This window comes from Erpetoichthys calabaricus, chromosome 15 (assembly GCF_900747795.2).
Source record: "Erpetoichthys calabaricus chromosome 15, fErpCal1.3, whole genome shotgun sequence".
In the NCBI taxonomy this organism is placed as follows: Eukaryota; Metazoa; Chordata; class Cladistia; order Polypteriformes; family Polypteridae; genus Erpetoichthys; species Erpetoichthys calabaricus.
This window is the reverse complement of record NC_041408.2, coordinates 61795588-61820505: the sequence shown is the minus strand read 5'-3', so window position 1 is coordinate 61820505 and position 24918 is coordinate 61795588. Positions and strand designations below refer to the sequence as shown.

The window sequence follows — 24918 nt, the reverse complement described above, 5'->3', positions numbered from 1 at the left end:
GTTACTGCTGGAGCCAATCCGAGCCAGCACAGGGCGCAAGGCAGGAACAAACCCCGGGCAGGGCACCAGCCCACCGCAGGGCATACACACACACCCACACACCAAACACACACTAAGGACAATTTAGGATCACCAATGCACCTAACCTACATGTCTGTGGACTGTGGGAGGAAACCGGAGTACTCTTAAATGTGCCTTTGTTAAATGTTCATTAATCAGTAAGTAGTTAACTTTCTAAATGAAATAAATAAACATATGTTTTTTTTATTTTTCATTGAAACTTGGTTGGAGAGTGATAATGATACAATACTCTGTGATATAGCACATCCTAACTTTACCTTTTTTTAATGCACCTAGACCAGTGGTTCTTAACCTTGTTGGAGGTACTGAACCCTACCAGTTTCATATGCACATTCACCGAACCCTTCTTTATTGAAAAATAAAATATGATTTTTTTCAAATTCAAGACATAGGTATATGTTTTATTGGTTTACAAACTGAATCGTGTATTAACATCACTGAGTTCAAAGAACAAAGCCAATATAATGCATGAATTCACAACAAATTACATACCTTTTCACAAGGACATAACCTTTTTTAATACTACCATACTGAAATGATTTTAATTTTTAAACTTCTGTATTCCAATAAATAAACTTATTGTATTATGCTATTTTTATCATTTTAACACACACCCATCACCTAATTTTCACCAGGCTACAATAATAATGAATAATTACTGCAAACCAGTGTGACTTCTGCTGTTGCCTTTGAGAGACCAGTTCAGAAATGCGTGGCTTCACCTTGGCAATTGCCACTCTCGTGTCATTTTCACAACAAAGTCTGTTTCTTTTCTTCGTTTTTATGTCCAGCATCCTTGAAAAAGATTGCTCGCAAAGATATGTTGTAACAAACAGTATAAAAATCTCCAGGGCTTTCCTAGCAATAGTAGGATAACTTACCATTTGTCGACACCAAAACGATGAGAGCGTTGTTGTTCTGAAGAGTTGCTGTTGAATCCGGCTCTGCTGAATTTCAATGATTTCGTCGAGGTATTCATCATTGACATCTGCTGTCTCAATGTCAAACGGTAAACGGCTGTCTCACCCATGCTGGATATGACTCTCTTGTAGGGAAGTATCCGTCGAGAGACTTTGCAAGCTCATCTAAGTGCGTGGCAACTGCTTGCTTCAGTTCCTTAGTTACAGAAATATCTCCGATTCCAGACACGTCTTCGATCTTACTTACACAGTCGTCCTGCAGGGGAAAGTTTGCGAAGTTATCATTCTTTGTTCGTCGTTTCCATAGTGGCAGCTTTTTTTGAAAAGCCTTCAGGTTTTCTTCCGCTTCGATGATGTTGACTCCCCCACCCTGCATCTGCTGATTGAGATGATTAAGAGCTGCGAATATATCGGCCATGTACGCTAAAATGAGAATGAACCTTGAATTTTTAAAACAATCTGCATGACGATGTTGGTGCTCTTGTAAAAACTGAGTTAATTCCACACGCATAGCAAAAACACGATTCAGCACCCGTCCCCTGGATAACCACCGAACGTTAGAATGGTACAGAAGTACCTCGAATTCAGAACCCATTTCTTTACACAGCTCACTGGAAATGCGGTGCCTTATCGCACAATTTCGCACATAGTTCACACATTCAACTACAATTTTTAATACTTCTGTCATTTCTGGAGGCAAGGTTTTTGTTGCCAGCACATGCCTGTGCAGAATACAATGCGTAACAATGATGTGTGGTGTGTCAGCTTTCACTAGCACACCAAAACCAGACTTTCTTCCCAACATGACTGGAGCTCCATCCGTACAAACTGCAGAAACCATATCCCACAAAAGATTGTTGCCTCTGAAGAAGTCATCCACAAGTTTCTTCACATCGGCTGCCTTAGTTGTTGTTGTAAGAGGCTTACAAAATAAAAAATCTTCCTTTATCATGCCATCTTTCACATAGCGCACAAATACAGCAAGTTGACTTAGATTAGAAACGTCTGTGGTCTCGTCAAGTTGGAGGATGCATTTTGTCGGGCTTGAAATTAGATCTGCAACTACTGTACTTGAGCTAAGATGTCTTTGCTCATATCCTCTATTCTGTCGTTGATGGCGTCATTTGAAAGAGGAATTTGTGATAATTTAACTTCGGCTGCTTTTCCCAGCATCAGATTCGCCATCTTCAACACAGCTGGTTTTATGAGTGTTTCACCAAAGGTGTGTGGTTTGCCCTGCTTTGCTATCAGGTAAGCAACTTTGTACGATGCTGTTAGGATCGGTTTGTTGATGGGTACAAAACCGAAAGCAGGCAGAGTGGCCTTTTCATCAAATCTGGCTCTCTTTATCTTGAATTCAGCAAGCATTGTGTTCTTGTATTCCCCATCAGGAAGTGTTCTTTTAGTTTTGCCGGTACTAGACTAGAATTGCTTAACTTGGCATTACAAATCATGAAGATTGGACGCTTACTCCCATCACGTTCTGTCATATAAGTGAATCCATGTTGTACATATTCGTCCAACCACTTTCTTTTTTTGTTCGACATAGTTAGTATGGATTAAAATATTAAGAAAGAAATCTCACGACATACTATCACGACAGTCACAAGTCGACTACTAAGTGCACCAAATTCCCTGCAGCACCGATTGGCCGAACAGTGTAGCGTAATTACCTACAGCTAATGATGACCAAGCGCGGCGTGTCATACGAATCATATGAGTAAGGTGCATGTCTTGACCTCCCGGCGCCGAACCCCTGAGACTGACTCACCGAACCCCTAAGGTTCGATCGAACCCAGGTTAAGAACCACTGACCTAGACTGAGTAAAAAGGGTGATGGCATTGGCTTTTTGTTTCACAGTTCTTTTTGTTGCATGTTTTCATTTAATTTTAAGCAGGTGTTCCTAACATCATTAGTTAGTCACTTCTGGAAATCCATGTTAAGTATCTTAAATCTACTATTGTTAAACTAGTACTAAGAAAATGCACACACATATTTCAAATAATATCTGAACTTGGGACCCAAGCACTGCATCGTCATAATGCTGTTCACCATAAATAATAAAGGTAACTCTACTTTTAACAATGCATTGTGATTTTATTTGTTCTTTCAAATACCTGATGACAGTACAATGTGGTTAATGGTACAATTTTAAATTATAATGGATGGATGGATGGATGGATGGACTCATTTATTGGGTGAACTAATTCATCTTGTAGTCCTCTATGAAACATCATGCCACGTTAGTTTCCTGCAACAAAGAAATAAATCTTTGTAAAAAAGAGTGTTGTACCACACAGTTGCTCTGGGGGGTATGAATAAGAAAGATGAGATGCAAAATAAAGACTTCTGGTTTATGTTTGAGAGGTTAAATTAGTAATCTACTGTGAAATCCATCTTTCATGAGTTACACGTTTATCAACATTAATAACAAAAAACGCAAAAAGGAAAACATTTAAAAAACATCTTAAACTTGAAAAAAATTGGAAAGACCTAATTCACATAAGCTGGACATAATAACCTTCCTAAAGCATCAATCTAAATAGTGTAACAGCACACATTTAGCACTTCAGTGACCTTGTCTCATAGTGCAGATGGTGAAAATCTTAAGGGATTAAAATTGTAGCCTGTACAGAATGTTCTGAATACTTAGTAAAGATAGAGATCTTTTATTTTTTACAAATGCAGAAAACTAAAATGAAATGGTCATCTCTACTGAAGTGAATGTCCATCCATCCATTTTCCAACCCGCTGAATCTGAACACAGGGTCACGGGGGTCTGCTGGAGCCAATCCCAGCCAACACAGGGCACAAGGCAGGAACCAATCCTAGGCAGGGTGCCAACCCACCGCAGTGAAGTGAATGTAACAGATTGTATTATTCTGATTCCCAATTTATTAAACAATATTTTTCTGTAATGAAGTGTTCAGCTAGGAATTAAACCAGAATGCACAGAAGACTGTCTTGGACTTTGGAAACCAGAGTTTTATAAAGTAACAAAACAGACAATTACTACTACTTAAATGAAAACGATATTTTAATATTGAGTGCTTTATTGTCATGAGGTTTCAGCCATTCTTTCACCTGAAAAAGAGACATCTTAAGAATCAAGCTTACATTTTCCAAACCTGCTTACTTATGATAAAACACTGAGATTGGCTGGACCCTATCCTGACATTATGAAACAAAAGGCAGGAAACAACACTGGATAAGGTGACAGACCTATGGAAGACAAATTTGCTCATGCTTACTTTTATAGTACGAAGACACAAAGTTTTCAGTTCAACATAATGAAAACTGGAGTTTGAATCGTTGGAAAATGTGCCTGAATGAAGCGAAATTTACTTTCAAAATTAGTTTATTTTAAATTTGTAAACTGGGTTAATATTAAGCTGCTAAATCAAGGATGAACATATATAACATATATAACATATAAAAGGTCTCAGAAAGAGAAAATTAAATGTATCTATGTTATGTATCCTACATTAAAATATTACTTCATTAATACCCTTTATTTTGCATTGGCATGGGAAAAATATTTTACATTAGTTGTATGTCACTAAGATATTGCAATGTTACTAATCCTAAAGTCCCTACTTAAAGGCAAAGTATGTATGAAGTTCAAACCAGGCAAATCTGGACAGTTTTTAACATTATACTTCAAGTAGATAGCTCTGTCAGTGGTTTTAGTACAATACGCGGTAAGCACAAGCCTATAATGTCCAATGATAAAAAAAATTAAAAATAAAGAAATTAATCCAGACAAAAGGTTTTTTTTTATCCATGGCTAAAATGTTCCTTGTGATAAGATACAGTATGTCATGGTCCTATTGAATATCTGCCCCTGCACCATCTTTTCCTCCTTTTTTGGTATATTCCCTATTTAAGTAATAATTATGTTGCTTTTAACTTTCTTGTATACGAAGTTGTCACACACGTGTGCATAGGAGGCAGCTGAAGGGCTTAGAGATGAATGATAATACGTCTGCCCTGGGGGGGGGGGCGGGGTGCACTAATACTCTTTCTGAGTTCCCTGCAGGCCTTGCCCGGGAAATCCCACCAGGAGCCACCGCCTTGACTTGGGACACATCACGTCCGGTCCCGGCTCCGAGGACGACATCACTTCTGGCCCCGGCCCCGAGGACGACATTACTTCCGGTCCCGGCCCCGAGGATGACATCACTTCCCCCAAACTTCCTATAAAGCCTCACACCTTTTCCCTGGAAGTCAGTTCTGTCTTGGACTCTGTCTTGTAAACTTGACTCAACTAAAGAATCATTTACTTTGCAGCCAGGACACTGAATTATACGGGTGGCTGCCCCAAACCTTGCCATGTCTCTTGTTTCTTCTTCTCACAAAGTATATAATCGTCCAAAGATTTGATGTCGAGATTTTAACCTCCCTGACTTACTCATATATGAAGTATAGAGGAGAAAGTATTGGAATCCTCCAAAAATTACATTTAGAGATTTTGATGAATCTCAATGTTTTAGACTTCCCCGAGTCCGAAAATACCATTTTTGGAATTATGTCTGTGTGTGTGTGTGTGTGTGTGTGTGTGTGTGTGTGTGTGTGTGTGTGTGTGTGTGTGTGTGCGTGAGTGAGTGTGTGTGTGTGTGTATGTAAAAACGATAAGCTGAGTACGCATTCACTTAGGTCAACCAAAATCTGCATACAAGTATTAGGTACAAAACGTAGATTTCTAGCAACTTTTTGGCTATTTCTGTTAACCGAAAGTGGTACTTTACCTTTTATTCATGCAGCTGAAGAGTCAGATTTATTCAACTTTACTTTTATAATAATTGTTCAATATATTATAAATTTGATTTTATTTGTTGCTGATGGTTCTTTATTTTTGTTCTTTATTTCGCCTTATACAATTTCTTGTATTAGGAATTTGTTAGTTTTCACATGCCCCTTGGGGTCAGAGCACAGGGTCAGCCATTGTACAGCGGCAACCTTCTGGATACCAGCACAGATCCTTAGCCTCAGAGCAGCCTATTACTGTACATAATATAAAAATATAATCATTGTCTTGCAGTTTACTCCTCAAATATCCATCCCCATATCTGAGTATATGAGAAAGTCTAGTACTTGGTAAAGGTTTCCTCCTTTCAATTAAGACTAAAGTTAAAGAATAGGGGCCTCCAGGTTTGACTCATTCTCTGGCGTTTCTGGTAATCTTAGCACAGTCACCTAAGGGCAATTACAACAACACAAAGAATTAGACTCAGTTATTTGTCAAGGAATTGCCCTCTTATCTTTCCAAGATTTACAATGTCTTTTATGTTTGGTATTTCTAATTTGATTCCGTCTTATTTTTTTCTAGTTCTTAGGAATTATAGACCATGATTACAAAGTTTAGTTCTCTTTATTTCTTTTCCAGTATTTAGTTTTTTTTTTTGTTATCAAATTTGTTCTTAATAAATTATTCATTATTATTTGCAGGTGAGATTAATTAGGAAATATAAGGGTTTTCGAGTTGGCTTTTTATGTATTTGCATTTGGTAAATGGTTCTTAGTAAAATCCTTACACAGCTGTGGCACACAAGAACATTTAGGCCTATGTGCTTTAGCTATATCGAGAAATAAAATCAGTTTCCTTCACTTTCCAGTCAATGACTCACTGACTGTTACTGTAATTAAAAGCACAGAATCAACCTGAGTAGTGTCATTTGAGCTTGATTTTTATCTTCACTGCATGCCACTGTGATTGAATATTTGTTAAGGCATCCAGGCCTACGTGATTTCAGAAACACACTTGGTGTCTTCTTTCAAGAATACTTTACTTGTTAGTCATCAAGATGTGTGATAAAGAAAAATAACAACTAATGACAGTAACAGCATAAATTAATGTATCAGTATTATATTGTACATGTATTTGTACATGTATTCAATTATTTTAATGTAATTTTGACTAGTATAACAGTGTTATGTGTTAGTATTTTAGAAGGGTTAAACAAATACAAATGAAAATGTTTGCATCCATTTGCTAATTTTCTGAAGTTAGTTATTCATTCTAATTACAGAATGCAACTGGCTGGAGCAGCATCAGGTCCAAGAGAGGAATCAATAATGGATGGTGCTTGGGTCCACCACAGGGCATATTCACTGATATTACCATGCACATTCTTACCCACACTCATACTGGCTGAACAGATAAAATACTGCCAGCCAAATGAACACGCATGACTTTAGGATTTTGATTGAGACTGGTGTACTCAAAGAAAATCCACAGTGTCCAGGTAAGTCATTTAAAACTAGGTATTTGAAACTATTAGAAATCAGTTCTAATTACTACATTACCATGTCACTCAAATTTTTTTTCAGAATTAATTTGGTTAGTATAACATTTTATAAAAGTCTGTGTGATTTATAATGAAAAGTTTAATCAACATAGATAGTAAAGTCCAATGGTAACTATAGCCACCCGAGTATAATATTCTTGTATGAGACATACTGTGCTTTGAGTATCTGTTTAGAGAACCATCAGAAATCTGATTACAGATTTGTGTGCATTTTGCTTCTTATTGGCTACTGTTCTCATCATAAAACTTGTCTGACATGATAAAAACTAAATAAACTGACATAAAAGTAGTTTAGTTATTTTTCTTTATTTTATTAAAATCAAATAACATTCCATACAAATAACTCAAGTTATACAAAAAAAGGTTTGAAACAAATCAACCCCCACCCCTGAAAAAGAGAGCTAGGCCAGCAGAGTAAAACCTTAAGCTAGTAAAAATAAGTAAATAGATCTATAATAATAAAAGGCAAAGCCCTCACTGACTGACTGACTCACTCACTCACTCACTCACTGACTGACTCACTCATCACTAATTCTCCAACTTCCCGTGTAGGTGGAAGGCTGAAATTTGGCAGGCTCATTCCTTACAGCTTACTTACAAAAGTTAGGCAGGTTTCATTTCGAAATTCAAAGCGTAATGGTCATAACTGGAACATATTTTTTGTCCATACACTGTAATGGAGGAGGCGGAGTCACGTATCGCATCATCACGCCTCCTACGTAATCACGTGAACTAAAAACAAGGAAGAGATTTACAGCACGAGTCGCACGCGGGAACGAAGGTAAATGACGTTAATTTTTGACTGTCTTTTAATACTGTGTAAGCATACATATTAACACATGTCCAATTAAACGTGTGCATTTACGGGGTGATTTCTCAGGCTTAAAAGCTCGCCTTTTACTAAAAAGGTAAATGCAAAACTATTTTCAATCAGTTTATTGAAACGCTCCCGTTAAGGATTGCAATAACATATTCGCGAGATAAAAGAACGAAGTAGGGGGAAATGGAGGAAGAGCCGCAAACAGCGAAGAGCAAAAAATTAATTAAACAATTGAGAACGGAGCGAGTTAAGCATACAAGCATGTTCATAAGGGAAACAAAGCACGGTGTAAAACGTAAGTTTAAATTAAGTTTTATAGAAACGCTCCCGCTGCGGATTGCAATAACATATTCGCGAGATAAAAGTTTAATGAGAACACACGAGGTATAAACGAACCACACGCCGTGGCGCAACGTTAGGGGCAACAGTTTCAACCATTCTATGATCTGCTTCTCGCAACTGAAAGACGGCACATGGCGGATGTTAGCCGACTTGCTGACCGCAACGTTAGGGGGCTTCAACTATGGCGCTGACGCCACATCTCAGTGCCAACACTTTGCAGACTCTACTTAAAAGACACGCCCCTCCTCACTGGACAGTTAAAAACACCAATCAAACTAACGATGACATCAAGTATTACCCAATCAAAAGTAGGAAAGGAGGCATCTTCATAAAATGCGTGTGGGATGATTTGCATGAGACGCTGCTTTAAAAAAAAAATGATAAAAAAAATACGGGATAAATCCCGTCCAGTATTGATTCAAAACGGGACGCGCAATTTCATTCTCAAACGCGGCACGATTCTGTATTTTAAAGGACGGGTGGCAACCCTACAGTGCCAGGTAACCACCCATACAATCAGATTGTGATTCAGACTAGGAATGCAATGAATGTAATTACCCCGATCTACATACAAGGCGAAAGTCTTGCAACATTCAAAGATGATGGTTTGGGATAAGTACACCATACAACATAAAAGAGCTTATGAAGCCTTGAACCGAAAAAAGCAAGATCTCAGAGATCGTAAAAAAAAAAAATTGGAGGTAATGTCGTTTTACTCGCTGTAGATTTTAGTCAAACATTACCAGTTATTCCACGAGGGAGACCAGCAGATGAACTCAACGCGTGTTTAAAATCCATGCTTCTCCCACGCTTGGTTATATGTCGCGTGTTCTCCGGTAGGTGCACCAAAAAATGTATACATTTAAGCATGTAATGGGCAAACAAAAAATGAGGTATACCCGAAGGCACTGCAGTAGTACTTAATCTAACTTTACTTCTTAAATGTTAATGTTTTACTGTTTAATAATTTATACGCTTCTTATATGTTGTTGAAATTCTTTTATCAAAATACCACTGACAGCGCAATGCACGATAACATGGAGTGAATACACCATACGCATCCACCCACAGCTGCCCTGCTGTGCGCAGATAGGAGTTGATTCTACAATAAAATAAAATAAAGATAAAAAGAGTAAAACAATCATCACCCATAAAGCGTGTGTGTGTGTATATATGTGTATATATATATATGTTGATATGTGGATGTGTATATGTATATATATATATATATATATATGTAGATATGTATATATATGTGTATATGTATATGTATATATATATGTTTATATGTGTGTGTGTGTATTTTATATATATAAAACACAGCAACACTCATAACAATGACAACACAATTACATTGACAATCATGTTACGTAATTTTTAAAATGTTTCCTTTTTTTTTCATAACCTCTTTAACACACTACTTCTCCGCTGCGAAGCACGGGTATTTTGCTAGTAAATTAATAAATGAATAAAGATAAATGGAGTAAAAGAGGGGAGAGAACATGCTTCCTCAATTTAAATGCTTATTCTAAAATGTTACTGATTAGATACTGCCCGGTTTTGAAAAAGTTATGTACAGATCCTCTAAGTGCGAATTTAACATCAGTTACCCACTGGCTTAGAATAGGAGAGTTAGGATTCTTCCAGTAGAGCAAAATAAGTCTGTGTGCCAATAGTGTAGTAAAGGCAATTACTGTACAGCTGTTAGTGGATTAGGAGAGAATGTGACACCAAGGCTGTCTGAAAGGCATTTAAAGATTTTGGTCCAGAATGATGTTAATTTGGTGCAGGCCCAAAACATGTGACCCAGTGAGGCCAGAACTTGATTGCAGCATTCGCAGATTGGAACTAGCCCTGGAAACATTTTGGACAATTTTAAACGAGAGAGATGCGCTCAGTATATCATTTTTAGTTGAATAATTCTATGCTTTGCGCATATGGAGCTCTAGTGGATTATCTGCATTGCTACCTTCCACTCCTTTTCTGAGATGTTGAGTGAGAGATCCTTTTCCTTCTGTACTCTGGGATCTTTGAAAGGGAGGGACTGTAAAATGGTTTTATATATTACAGAGATGCTGTCTGAGTCCTCAAGACAGATCAATATTTTTTCCAGCATAGAGGTAGGTGGGAGATGAGGAAAATTGGGCAGGTTCTGTTTAAAGTACATTTTAATTAATCAACCTGCTTTCATTTCATATAACATACCAGATGAAATATAGACATTCTGTGTGTTTTTTTTCATCCCATCCCAAATTCTAAACACAAAATACATTCTTATAAATATTTACAAACATAAATGAACAGACCACATATAATTAATTGAATTTGTTTATCAGATATTAATTTTAGGCAAATATGTGTAAATGTACATAATTTTCTGCTGCTAATTCTTCTCATTAATGAATCCACCTTAAAATTGTATATTAATAACTTCTTACCTGTATTTTAGGTCTTTCATTTTGTTTGTGCATCTCATTACTTCTCTGTTTAATTTGGTACCTCTGTTTGTGTATTTTTTGTTTCAATAAGTCCATATAGTGTAAATACAGTGCATCTCTGAGACGGTACATATTCCTGTACACCTCAAGATGGTGCTGGAAAACAGAAAGTGAAAGTGCTAAATACAACTTTCCAATAAATTACATTAGAAATTGTATTAATTATTAGAATATTTGTAACAAATAAAACTAAAGCGAATAAAAGTTACAGCTAAATTGAGTTTGTCAACAATAAAGTCAATAACTATCTAGTAATATGATTTTTCTAAAATAAAAAAGTTTCCACTTGATTACATTTAACAGCCATGCAAATACAATAAACAAATAATTATAGAAGCAGCAGTGTTTTACAACAAAGAAAGAAAACATATGTCATCAACGATTTAAGCAAAAAAAACTAAATCAATGTAATATCGTATAGTATTTGTTTATGGTTATAAAAATGGAAAAAAGTAAGTTTATTTTAATCAAGAGAAAGTCCCATCTGTCGTTAAACATACTAAATCATTACATTTTTACACATAGATTGTACAAATTTTTATGTATTAATAAAAATGTGACAAAAGAACACATTTTTACTATGTTGCTTTTTAAGCTGATAAACTATAAAGTGTACTTAATTGTTTTTACACATGGCACATGCATGCCAGCTTCAAAGAGGCGGCATTTATGATCTCACAACATCATATTAGGTCTTTTTTTACAAGAATGTACATTCATTATTTGAACCTTCTTTTTCCAGAGTCACAGACAGTAACATCCTGTTTCACCAGTAATGGGCACAAGGCAGGAAACAGAACATTCACATTAATGTATAATTCTCAGTAGATCAAGTAGATTAGCTTTAGACTGTAAAAGAATGGTCGTTACAGGCTCAAAAAAAAACATGAAAAAAAAATTAATTTTAACAGTATAACAATTTAGTGCAATCATTTTGCATAGTACCTGATCCAAAAGCGATTGCTTCATCATTCTCCTTTCCTCTTCATCTTCATCATAAAGCTTAGAAATTTTAGTAAGCTTTGTTTCCTTTCTTTCCTCATTTATTTTCTGAATTTCTAATTTATTCTGTTATAAAAACATACAATAAAGACAACAGTTGAAAAACTTGCAGAAAAATGTAACTTTATCAAACATAATTTAACACAGTGAAATCACAGGCATCTAGATCCATGTTCCATTATATACTGCACATAAGCAGGACTTTTGATTGGGTTAGGGTTAGGGCTTAAGAAAAAACAGCTCAATGACTGTAATGTACTGTACATTTACAGTATTTTGTCATGTCAGCATTTTCAGCATGGTGATGGCCTTACTTGGCTTAAAATATTTCTCTTACATTTTTCCCAAGATAAAATATATTAAACAAAGGAATTCTGTCAAATGTCTTACAGGTGCTTTCTTTTCCCCAAAGACTGTAAGAACATTATCAACATATTGTTTTTACAAGGAATACAGCAAATTCTTTAGCACACACAAAGTGGAATATAATACCAGTTAAACTGAGTCTCACCATGGCATATTAACAAAACGAGTTACAGGGCAGATCTTTGGTCATCAAAAGAAATAAGCAACTGTTGCCTTCTGTAGTCCACGGCTTTGCTCACAAGGATATATCAGTACACATCAACATTTTGTGTAATTTAGTGAAAAATCACCTGTCACAATCATTTGAGGTGGGGAAACACAGGACAGTTGCTTTGACATAGTTATTACATTCATCAAACATATGCTAATTACATAAGGCTTGTAGAAGGCATCTGAAGCAGAAGCATCTCACAGTCAGTATAAAATGTGACATGCTCCTTTTCATTATTGTGCATTATTACACTATGTTGAAAAAATATATATATATTTATAATCAACTCCTTTTGCTACAGTTATTAGCATTAAATTATGTATTAGGCAAATTATTATTTGTTAAATATTTCAGTAAGTGCTAAGAAAATGCAATACTACATAAACTAAAGAGAAATAAGAATTTTTTATTTTGAAACGGTGCATCACTGCTTCAGTTCCATCAGATTAAAGATTAAGGCATATCAATGTGAATTTATGCTTTTAACAATATCACTGCATGAGCCTCTACAGGCTTTTTAAGAACAAACAAGCAAAAAATCATAATAGAAGCTAAGACAGTGAACTGGAAGAAGAAGAAAAACAATTCAAGTATATATTAGTTTATTTACCAATTTCAATGGCTTGGTTTAGGAGAACCTGTGGGGAGATTGTGTAGAAGAATGCTGTACTCAGTATGCTTTTTAATAGTCTTTTTAAACCAAGTATTAAAAGTTTAAATGATTTTCTGAATTCTGCTATCATTGTCTTCATCTAAACACTGTAACAACAATATCTGTAAACTGAATTGCTTGACTGTAGCTTTCTGTCAGACAACCCAGCCACAGGGGATGCACAAACCAGTGTGTTTCTTCGTGCCGGTCCCAAGCCCAGATAAATGGGGAGGGTTACGTCAGGAAGGGCATCCGGTGTAAAATTTTTTCAAATCAATATGTGGACAACAATACAAATTTCCATACCGATTCGGTCGAACCCCGGGTTAACAACGACCCTCACCAGTTCTGTTAGCCAACAGGGCTACTGTTGGCCGAAGAAGAAGAAGAGGGGGGAGATGTGTCCGGAGGCAGAAGGAGAGGAGGAAAGTAAACAGAGTGGAACTGAGGGTAGGAACTTTGACTGTTGGCAGTATGACTGGTAAGGGGAGAGAGTTAGCAGATATGATGGAGAGAAGGAAGGTTGATATATTGTGCGTGTAAGAGACTAAATGGAAGGGGAGTAAGGCCAGGTGGATTGGAGGTGGATTCAAATTGTTCTATCATGGTGTGGATGGGAGGAGAAATGGGGTAGGAGTTATTCTGAAGGAACAGTATGTCAAGAGTCTTTTGGGGGTGAAAAGAGTGTCAGGCAGAGTAATGATTATGAAGCTGGAAATTGGAGGTGTGATGATAAATGTTGTTAGTGCATATGCACCGCAAGTTGGGTGTGCGATGGAGGATAAAGAAGATTTTTGGAGTGACTTGGATGAAGTGATGAGCAGTGTACCCAAGGGACAGAAAGTGGTGATTGGAGCGGATTTCATTGGGCATGTTAAAAAACAACTCAAAACTCATCTGTTCAGGAAGGCTTTTAGCTCTACTTGACTTTATTACCTTTCTCTCAGTTTACTTCTCTGTCAAGATGCCAATGTAACCTGTATGTGTGTGCTAGACCATCAATTATGTTGTCTGTATTTTTTTTTTTTTTCAGAATTTACTGTCTTAATCTTCTTTTTTATTTATCTGGTTTGTACAATGCTATATACTGTATATTCTGCCGTTCTTTATTATATTCTGTAAGTGCCTTGAGCATGGGAAAGGCGCTATATAAATAAAATGTATTATTATTATTATTATTATTATTATTATTATGTTGGTGAAGGGTACAGTGGAGACGAGGAGGTGATGGGTAGGTATGATGCCAAGGAGAGGAATGAAGAAGGTCAGAGGATAGTGGATTTTGCCAAAAGGATGGACATGGCTGTGGTGAATACGTATTTTAAGAAGAGGGAGGAACATAGGGTTACGTACAAGAGTGGAGGAAGATGCACACAGGTAGATTACATCATATGCAGAAGAGTTGATCTGAAGGAGATTGAAGACTGCAAAGTGGTGGCAGGGGAAAGTGTAGTTAAGCAGCATAGGATGGTGGTCTGTAGGATGACGTTGGAGATCAAGAAGAGGAAGAGAGTGATGGAAGAGCCAAGGATCAAATGGTGGAAGTTGAAAAAGGAAGACTGCAAGGTTGAGTTTAGGGAGGAGGTGAGACAGGCACTGGGTGGCAGTGAAGAGTTACCAGACAGCTGGGAAACTACAGCAGATGTAGTAAGGGTGACAGCAAGAAGGGTGCTTGGCGTGACATCTGGAAAGAGGAAGGAAGAAAAGGAAACCTGGTGGTGGAATAAGGAAATACAGGAGAGTATACAGAGGAAGAGGATGGCAAAGAAGAAGTGGGATAGTCAGAGAGATGCAGAAAGTAGACAAGAGTACAAGGAGATAAGACGCAAGGTGAAGAGAGAGGTGGCAAAGGCTAAAGAAAAGGCATATGATGAGTTATATGAGAGGTTGGACACTAAGAAGGGAGAAAAGGACCTGTACCAATTCGCTAGACAGAGGGACCGAGCTGGGAAAGATGTGCAGCAGGTTAGGGTGATAAAGGATACAGATGGAACGTACTCACAAGCGAGGAGAGTGTGTTGAGCAGATGGAAAGAGTACTTTGAGAAGCTGATGAATGAAGAGAACAAGAAAGAGAAGAGTTTGGATGATGTGGAGATAGTGAATCAGAAAGTGCAACGGATTAGCAAGGAGGAAGTAAGGACAGCTATGAAGAGGATGAAAAATGGAAAGGCCGTTGGTACAGATGACATACCTATGGAAGCATGGAGATGTTTCGGAGAGATGGCAGTGGAGTTTTTAACCAGATTGTTTAATGGAATCTTGGAAAGTGAGAGGATGTCTGAGGAGTGGGGAAGAAGTGTACTGGTGCAGATATTTAAGAATAAGGACTGCAGTAACTACAGGGGAATAAAATTGATGAGCCACAGCATGAAGTTATGGGAAAGAGTAGTGGAAGCTAGGTTAAGAAGTGAGGTGATGATTAGTGAGCAGCAGTATGGTTTCATGTCAAGAAAGAGCACCACAGATGCAATGTTTGCTCTGAGAATGTTGATGGAGAAGTTTAGAGATGGCCAGAAGGAGTTGAATTGCATCTTTGTGGACCTGGAGAAAGCATATGACAGGGTGCCTCGAGAGGAGCTGTGGTATTGTATGAGGAAGTCGGGAGTGGCAGAGAAGTACATAAGAGTTGTACAGGATATGTACGAGGGAAGTGTGACAGTGGTGAGGTCTGCGGTAGGAGTGACGGATGCATTCAAGTTGGAGGTGGGATTATATCAGGGATCGGCTCTGAGCCCTTTCTTATTTGCAATGGCGATGGACAGGTTGACAGACGAGATTAGACAGGAGTCCCCGTGGACTATGATGTTTGCTGATGATATTATGATCTGTAGCGATAGTAGGGAGCAGATTGAGGAGACCCTGGAGAGGTGGAGATATGCTCTAGAGAGGACAGGAATGAAGGTCAGTAGGAACAAGACAGAATACATGTGTGTAAATGAGAGGGAGGTCAGTGGAATGGTGAGGATGCAGGGAGTAGAGTTGGTGAAGGTGGATGAGTTTAAATACTTGGGATCAACAGTACAGAGTAATGGGGATTGTGGAAAAGAGGTGAAAAAGAGAGTGCAGGCAGGGCGGAATGGGTGGAGATGAGTGTCAAGAGTAATTTGTGACAGACGGGTATCAGCAAGAGTGAAAGGGAAGGTCTACAGGACGGTAGTGAGACTAGTTACGTTATATGGGTTGGAGACGGTGGCACTGACCAGCAAGCAGGAGACAGAGCTGGAAGCAGCAGAGTTAAAGATGCTAAGATTTGCACTGGGTGTGACGAGGATGGATAGGATTAGAAATGAGTACATTAGAGGGTCAGCTCCAGTTGGACTGTTGGGAGACAAAGTCAGAGAGACGAGATTGCGTTGGTTTGGACGTGCAGAGGAGAGATGGTGGGTATATTGGGAGAAGGATGCTAAGGACAGAGCTGCCAGGGAAGAGGAAAATAGGAAGGCCTAAGCGAAGGTTTATGGATGTGGTGAGAGAGGACATGCAGGTGATGGGTGTAACAGAGCAAGATGCAGAGGACAGAAAGATATGGAAGAAGATGATCCGCTGTGGCAACCTCTAATGGGAGCAGCTGAAAGAAGAAGAAGAAGAAGCTTTCTGTCAGACATTGAAAAACCTTAGGAAATCTAGAACAGACTCATAAAGCTGTTTGTTCATACTCTCCAGAATATTTTTTCTACACTACTTACACGGCATAATTCTGTTAAAGACATTAAAAGTCTTCTGACCCTGGCATTCTTCCTTGTCCTTGTCCCACGTGTGCTAATGTTCAAATCTACACTGAATAGCAATCAACCTGTTCTCTCTGGCTGTTTCATTTCTGCCACTTATATATGTTTCAACAGCCCTTGCTGTTCAAGAAGATGGCAGTACTATTACCACAGTGTATATTATTCATACTTGGTCTTCTGGCTTTGCATGGTGAATCTATAGTGCATCATCTATCATGTTTTGTTATGTTATCTATTATTATTATTATGATGCACCAATCTTTATAGATTATAAAGAAGCTGATGTTAATTTGTAAAACTCATTTTGATAATTATTGTTTAAAACTTGTCAGGTAACCTCCAGCTTCTCCCAGTTTCTGTCAGTGTCATATTTTTTGTATTTGATAATAATAATAACTCATTTTATTTATAAGGCACTTTACATTTGTAGTAAACCTCAAAGTGCTACATAAAAAATTTAAACAAAGACACAACAAGATAAAAACAAAGATAAAACAATAATTAGAGGCAATTTTGTTAATATGCTTTCCTAAACAGAAAAGTCTTTAACTGTTTTTTAAAACAGCCCACAATCTGCTGTGTTCTGAAGTTCTCTCGTAGGGCATTCCAGAACCATGGAGCAGCAATGATGTTTTTTAACTGCATGTCTAAGGTTGTATATCTAATTCTGTACTTCAGTTTTATTTGCTCCAGAAACGCATCTTATATTGGTGAATGTTACTGACTGATTAAAGTAAAAAACCTACAGAGTACATCCTCCAATGCTTTTGTAGAAATGAATTTAAAATGAAATAACAGGAACAAATATGCAGACTATTCTCTCTCACATACAAATATTTATCCTTTCAGTAGAAAAGGATTTTAAAAGTTTGAACTTTACACAAACTATTCTTTTAATTCCAACATATACTGCATTACCCTCCACTACTGTTGCTTGTCTCCCAAGAAAGGTACACTTTATCTCTACCTGCAGTGACTACAAAAACCTAATTATGGAGAATCATTAAAACAAGAATTAATATACTACATATACTAGCAGTTTTGCATGCATGTGTACGTGCACTAGTCACAACTCCATCTGTACTCCTGCTGCTATCCCTAAAGTTAACAGAACTGATCTCATTTATACACAGTTGGTTGCAAACCAAAATGAGACACTTGCACACATTCTTCACATATTTTAAAAGCTTTGATGTTATTGTTCAGGTTTAATTTCTACTCATAAAGAGATTTAGGTTTCCCTAGCAAAATGGAAACTGATTAACTTTAGCATTACTCCCATTTTAGGATCATCATTCAAAGAAGAAACTTTTTTTTTTTTTTTGCAAAGTTTACTCTTTATCAGCTCTAAACAAAAATGGGACTAGTTGGAAGAGGTTGGCGAGGTAGACTCCAGTATTACAGATAGCTAAACAAAGGTTGTAGGTAAGATAACGCCCCATAACAAAAGAAAAATTTCCACCACCAGTTCTCTAGGGCGTAGTAGCTCTGATGTGTAAAATTCAGTGCATGGTCAAACATTTGTGGACACCTGACAATCACAGCTACTAAGATCAGGGACTGATGTTGGACGAAAACACCTGGCTCACATCGGCATACCAATTCATCCCAAAGATGTTTAGTAGGGTTGAGTTCAGGGCGCTATTCAGGCCACTCATGTTCTTCCACGCCAAACTTGTCAAACCATATCTTTATGCACTTGCATTGTGCACAGGGGCACAGTCTGGCTGGAACAGAAACAGGCCTTCCCCAAACTGCTGTTACAAAGTTCAAAGCGCATAATTGTCTAAAATGTCTTTGTGTGCTTTAGTTTTACTGTAATCAGAAAGGGACTAGCCCAAACCCTGAAAAATAACCCCAGGCCATTATCCCACCTGCATCAAACTTTAGAGTAGGCATATATGCAGACAAGAAGAAAGCATTCTCCAAGCATCCATCAAACCTAGATTCAACCATCACAGTTATTGAAGGATGATTCATCACACCAGATAACATTTCTACTGCTCTACACTCCAATGATGGCATGTTTTGTACCAGTCCAGCCGATGCTTGGCATTGTACATAGTGATCTTAGGCTGGTATGCAGCTGCTCAGCCACATGAAAAAAAATTTCATGAAGCTCTAAACACACTGTTCTTGTGCGGATGCTGCTTCCAGAAGCAGTGTAGAACTCTGTTATGAGTGATTCCACAGAAGACAGGATATTTTTACTTGTTATGCACTTCAGTATCTGATGGCCCTGCACTGTGAATTTGTGTGATCTACCACTTCATGGATGAGCTGTTGTTGCTCCTTCATGCTTCTACTTCACAATAATAGCAATTATACAATTGACCAGGGCATATCTAGCAACAGAGAAATTTCACATACTGACTTGTTGCAAAGGTGGCATTCCATGATAGGTCCAGGTTTAAAGTCACTGAACTCTTCAGTATAACCCATTCTACCAGTGGAGACTGAATGGCTATATTCTTGATTTTATGCACCTGTTAAAAATGGGTGTTGTAGAAACTCCCGAGTTCAGTAATTTGGAGGGGTATCCACATACGTTTGGGCATATTGTGTACTACTGATTCCCTAAGCAATAGATAGGGCTTTAGGTCAGAGGAGTTACACTTATATGGAGACAGTCTTGTTTTTTTTCTACTTTTGAGTTGAAGCAAAAATCACTGGTGGTATGTACTGGATTCCAGCCAGAAAATGAAAAGTGCTTATGAAGGAGGGGACTGACTTGATGCCTAGACAACCAGGCAAGAACAAACTACTACATGATGACTACAGAGGTGACTACTATAGCACTGACCTGGAGGTGAGCTCTGGAATGTGGCAAGGTATAAATGTCATCTACCTTTCAGACCTTATTGAGTTCAGAGGTGGAGGAAGATGACAGTTCAGTGAGTGGAGGGGTGACAGAGAAGTGTAACCAGACAATTAAAATGAGATTTATAGTGGTGATAAGATGGAGTGTGGAACGACACTAGTCCCCCTGGGGGCAGTTCGGATAATTGCTTAATTTAGTGGGCAATGAAATCGTTGATACAAGCCATGGGATTTCTAATGTCTTTTACTACAGGAAACTATTTGTAATTAGTATGTACAGCACAAGCATCTTTGTTAAGTATGTAGCATAGATTTCATAAAAGTTGATTAAGGCATCATACCTGAATTCCCTTTAAGGTGATTTTTTCCTGCTTTCAGAATAAGGTTACTAACCCAGCAAAACAGTCTAGGTTTTAGTGGATAAAGAAAATGGATGGTTAGATTTAAGGTGCTGCATTCCATTATACTGTGTATTTATGATACAGAAAACAATTTCTCTTTAGATTCAGTTTTCACTTTGCTATCAATTTGACTATTTATGAAGTTTCTATGTTCCTGACCTTTCTCATGTGCAGGTCTGTCCAGAAAATGCTCCACCTATCTGTGCTAGCTCACTGCCAAATGTGTATCAGTTTACCAGTTGACAACTTTGCACCTCTCTTTTAAAAAATGTCCAAAACATACAGCTTCAGATCAGGTGACATGGCCACAATGTTGATCATTGGCATTGGCCCATAAAACTCTTACACCAGTTATATTTATTAACAACCTTGTATTCAAACTTTGTATTTAAACATGGTTTTTGCAACAATTTCCCACTTGTGTTCTGCTCCAGTAGGCTGTTCATCTCAAACAGACTGCTTTAACTATTTCAGTTATGAGCACTGAAATGTCCCTGTAGGACACAAGTTTATACACAGTACCCTTTTCAGCCCCAAACATAGCATCTCTAAAAACGTAGAATACTCTATAATAGTTGTTTGGTACATACAAGCAAACAACAAATAGCCCCTTTCTGCAGCTCAAAGTCCAACTGAGGAATTCTCTCATCTCCTGGAAGAAGCTCCCAAGTCTATGGCACACAGCCAAGCACTTGTGAGAATGTAAACACCTGTCCACAGCATCTTGTATGAGGAAACTCAGGAGAAGGAGAGACAAAGACTGGGTCAAGAGCCAATACTAACAGCAGAATTGAGTACAGCTAAACCTCTATCTATCTATATTGTGCTTTTCAAACTAATGCACAATTTCTGGCTCCATCCCCTTCTGAGGAAACTACATTATACATTACAATTACTAGTCTCCACTGCCAAAGTCTAGTATGCTTGAATCCATCTCATGCTTTTTTGATCTCCATTTTGTACTGCAACTGATTATCATACTTTGCCTTGTAGGTGGTTGGCCCACATGCCAACTCCACAAACCTTCTTTAAGATGTGCTATGGGGGCCATCCAGCCCCAAGCAAATTACATTCCCAAGGTTTACTCCAGAAGTGGGTTCTAATATTCTTGTTCCAGATGAAATTCTCTTCAGTTTAATTAGGACATTCATGAGAGTCAAATATGGATTGCTGTTTGATCCTGGGTGAGGGACTAAACAATCTGTTTTGGGTAAACTTAACAGTAGCACAAAATTCACTCACCTCCAGACATCAGAGCTCTAAGGATTATTGAGGCATGTAAGTTCCCACAACCACGCCAAGATTACAAAACTAGGAGTGGTTGACAGTAAGTGTACATGGGGCTAAAGATAAAAAAACAGCTTTGTAGTCATCACTTCTGATGTTCTAAACAAAGAAGGAAAAGAAGTGTTGAGCTAATAACAGATCATCATGAGGCTGTGAGGTGCCTGAGACTGATGGAGCTTATCTCTTGAACAACATCTAATTCATCTCAAGACAATAAGTCTGAGTGGACCCTGTTCAAGATGTAAGTATGTGATTCAGTCATAAGGAGATGTGCCCAAAAGATTTATGATACCTGTCATTGTAGGAACTCTAGGACACTGTAGTTGACTATGATGTTGATGGATGTTGTCAAGTTAAATAAATAAGTTTTCACAGTTTTAGCCAGAGTGCCTCCAGGTTTAACTGACATGCATCTAGAAGCCAAAAAAATGCATCCTAGTGAAATGGTGGCCAAGATGAGGGCCTGTGTGTGGGTAGAGCTTGGTGAAACCATGGAGAATTACTTTTGGATAGCTTCAGACCATCTGGCAATTTAGAAAAGATAGGGTGGCTCTGCCCCAGATTTGTTTTCAGAGTGGGGAGACAATTTTTTTATATTTCACTTCTTTTACTGAAAGGTTAAGTGCACTCACTTCTAAACAAACTGTGCTATTTCACTGTCTTCAGCCTACGGAAACACCAAAAAATATATAACCAATATGGATGAAGTAGATTGAAGAAGGTTACAAATATTACAAAAATTTAAATTTAAAGTCCCAGATAAAAGCTAAGGCCAGTAATGAATGTTTCATTCTGCAAGAAAATCCCATTCCAGTAAACATCCATTTTATTAAATCACTTATTCACGGCAGGAGAAAGCTAGAGTTAGTTAACTAAAACAATTTTAACATCAACCATAAATTGAAATAGTGAAAAGAAATGTACAAAAGAGATGCCTTGTTGATATCCAAATAAACAGGCCAATTGTTTCACGGCTTACGTTTACACAAGCATTACTGAATTTTAGAACCTTACCAATGTCTTTCTGTCAGCCAAGAGGCAATACTGCATCCATTCTATGTTTAAGAATTCTGTGTTAGGTTTTAAATCTAACATCACAAAATTCTTAATTATTGGTGCATAGAAAATAACATTTATTTGCAGTTTATGTACCTCAAACATTAGATAAACTAAAAGTATATTGCATATACTTCTAAGATCACCCTGTAAGATCACCCTACCTATATACATACTTTTCACACTGAAATGACCAATATTATCCAATAAAACTGATGAAATAAGACAAAATTACTTAAAGACCAGAATATCTCTTACCGTGTATTATTCTTCTAATAGATAAAGTTAAATATATGTATATTTGCCCAGTATTTAAATTCACAGTGCTAAACTTACCTTTGCCAAATTTCGCAAAAATTCCACATTTGTACAGGGAAAGACAATAGGTCACATTTCTGTTCTAATAAAAGTTTTGCTCTGGGGAACTTTTTTAATGCCTGCACTTGTGCTTTATTAGAGAAGTGCCCCTAGGATGATTTTTGGAGCTTTGCACAGGTAAACAAAGTTGCTCCCTATTATGGGTTTAGTCAGTGAAATGTTAGCTGGGAGCCAGAATCTTTTCCCCTAGAGAATTCATTTAGTGACTGCACCTGCACTTTATGCCAATCTGGGCAGTGCCGAGTATCCCTGCCAGTAATTTTCATAAGTAATTAAATCTCTGTTATAATAACATCTGTCAGAAGCATCTAGGGCTTAATTCACATAAAACAAATGAAAAAGGGCAGTATAATATCTCCTAAAACAATTTAACAGAATAACTCTTTAATATTTGGTCTTCACTTCCTGTATGTATGAACAACTTATTAATTCTATGTAGAGAGGAGACAATATGTCTTCTGTGTAATCACAGCTCACTGTTAATTGTAATATTGTAATGTGAGAGTATATAAACACTTCATTACATTTCAATGCCACGTGATATCACTATAAACATAGTAACAGAGAGCCAGAGCCTACTGTAGCAGCATCAAGTGGAAGCAGGAAATAAAAATTGGATGGACAGCAGTTGAGCACAAGAAACACTTATATACTATCCATAATCTAATCATCCATAGTGGGTCAGTTTTTAGATACTAATTTAACTAATACAAATATCTTTAGGTGTGTCTTAGAAAAATGTAAAACTCAGTGAAAACCTACAAGAATTATTATTTGTAAATACCACACAGACAAAGTGCTGGGGATTGGATCTGTGAGCCTACTTACTATACTGCCAATCTGGAATGATTACTGTATGATACAAATATAATGTATAAAAAGGTGTGACTGCATAGCATTCAGATTGTAAATGTAAAGAGTACTATGAAAATTAATTGAATTTAAATCTCCTTATCAACAAGAACAAGGTATTACATAATACATTAATTTTAACCTAAAAATATTTATAATGTATATATTTGAAAAATATTTTAAATTAAATAAGAAGACAGGCAAAATACTGACAGTGAAAATATTTTTTTCATCAGTTTTGAAAGAAACATCTTTAAACAGTGACCTCATTTGATTCATTATAATGTGGACCTGCAGACAGCAGTAAAGACAATGAATAAAGCATATCTTTACATAGTTCTTGTCTTGTTATTCTTCTATAATCGAAAAAATGTTTTTAATATAGGAGTATGTACCTTAACTATTAAACAAAACATTTGCATGATCAATGCCCTAAGAAGAGTGATATTATGCTAACATTTATAGTGCTAGACTATTAGGTAATCTAAGATTGATTCTGAATAACTTATCTCTAGGACAACAGAACTGATTTCCAGCATTTAAATACTTAAAATCACACATATGAATAGCTAACAGAATTTTCCAAATATAGCTGGGTTAATATTTACCAAAACTACAGCAATCTAAAACAAATGCCACAGTGTACATTGCTTTTCCTGAATGGGTCTTTGCGAGGAAGGAACAATATGATGAACATTGTTTAGACTCATCTGATGAAGCCTCTCGTGTGTTCAGGCAAAAAAATTATTTTAGTTTGGCTAGTCACTCTTTGCATGGATTAATGTAATTTAATATAGAACTAAATGTTCCATCTGTGTCACATTTCTGGTTATGTGACGGTTTTCCTATTGATTAATGTTCTGATCTCACTATTACAATGTAATAGACATTTAGGCAGCTAAACTCCTCCCTCTATCAATATAATGACTTGGAGACTGGCTTGACACAAGGTGTACAAATCTCCAGTTTATTAACAAAGAGCAGGTGTGAAACTACAAGTAAAGAAAAACATAATATTCACCACACAAATAACAAAATAGTTTAGTAACAGCTTTAAAACTATAAGTAGCAGTATAGAACGGTACAATTTTACATATATACACTTACTGGCTATGCTACCATATGCTTAAACAAGAGAGATGAAGTTTGCTGCAGTATTTGTGGCAGATACAATACTTAAACTGGGAACACCC

The 24918-nt window shown here is 37.2% G+C and overlaps 2 protein-coding genes across 2 annotated transcripts in view; one reads left to right on the top strand and one right to left on the bottom strand.

The window, feature by feature from the left end:
* The window catches only part of LOC114666111 (protein quaking), a 1435209-nt gene that overhangs the window by 1281351 nt on the left and 128940 nt on the right, over positions 1-24918 (top strand). The window lies entirely within an intron of this gene.
* si:ch211-130h14.4 (uncharacterized) overlaps positions 1-24918 on the bottom strand; it is a 75988-nt gene that overhangs the window by 41099 nt on the left and 9971 nt on the right. Inside the window, exons 3-4 of the mRNA XM_028820668.2 lie at positions 11916-12038; positions 10911-11066 (exon numbers count right to left, since the gene is read on the bottom strand). Coding sequence (XP_028676501.1) covers positions 10911-11066; positions 11916-12038 — 279 coding nt within the window. The remainder of the gene's footprint in view (positions 1-10910; positions 11067-11915; positions 12039-24918) is intronic.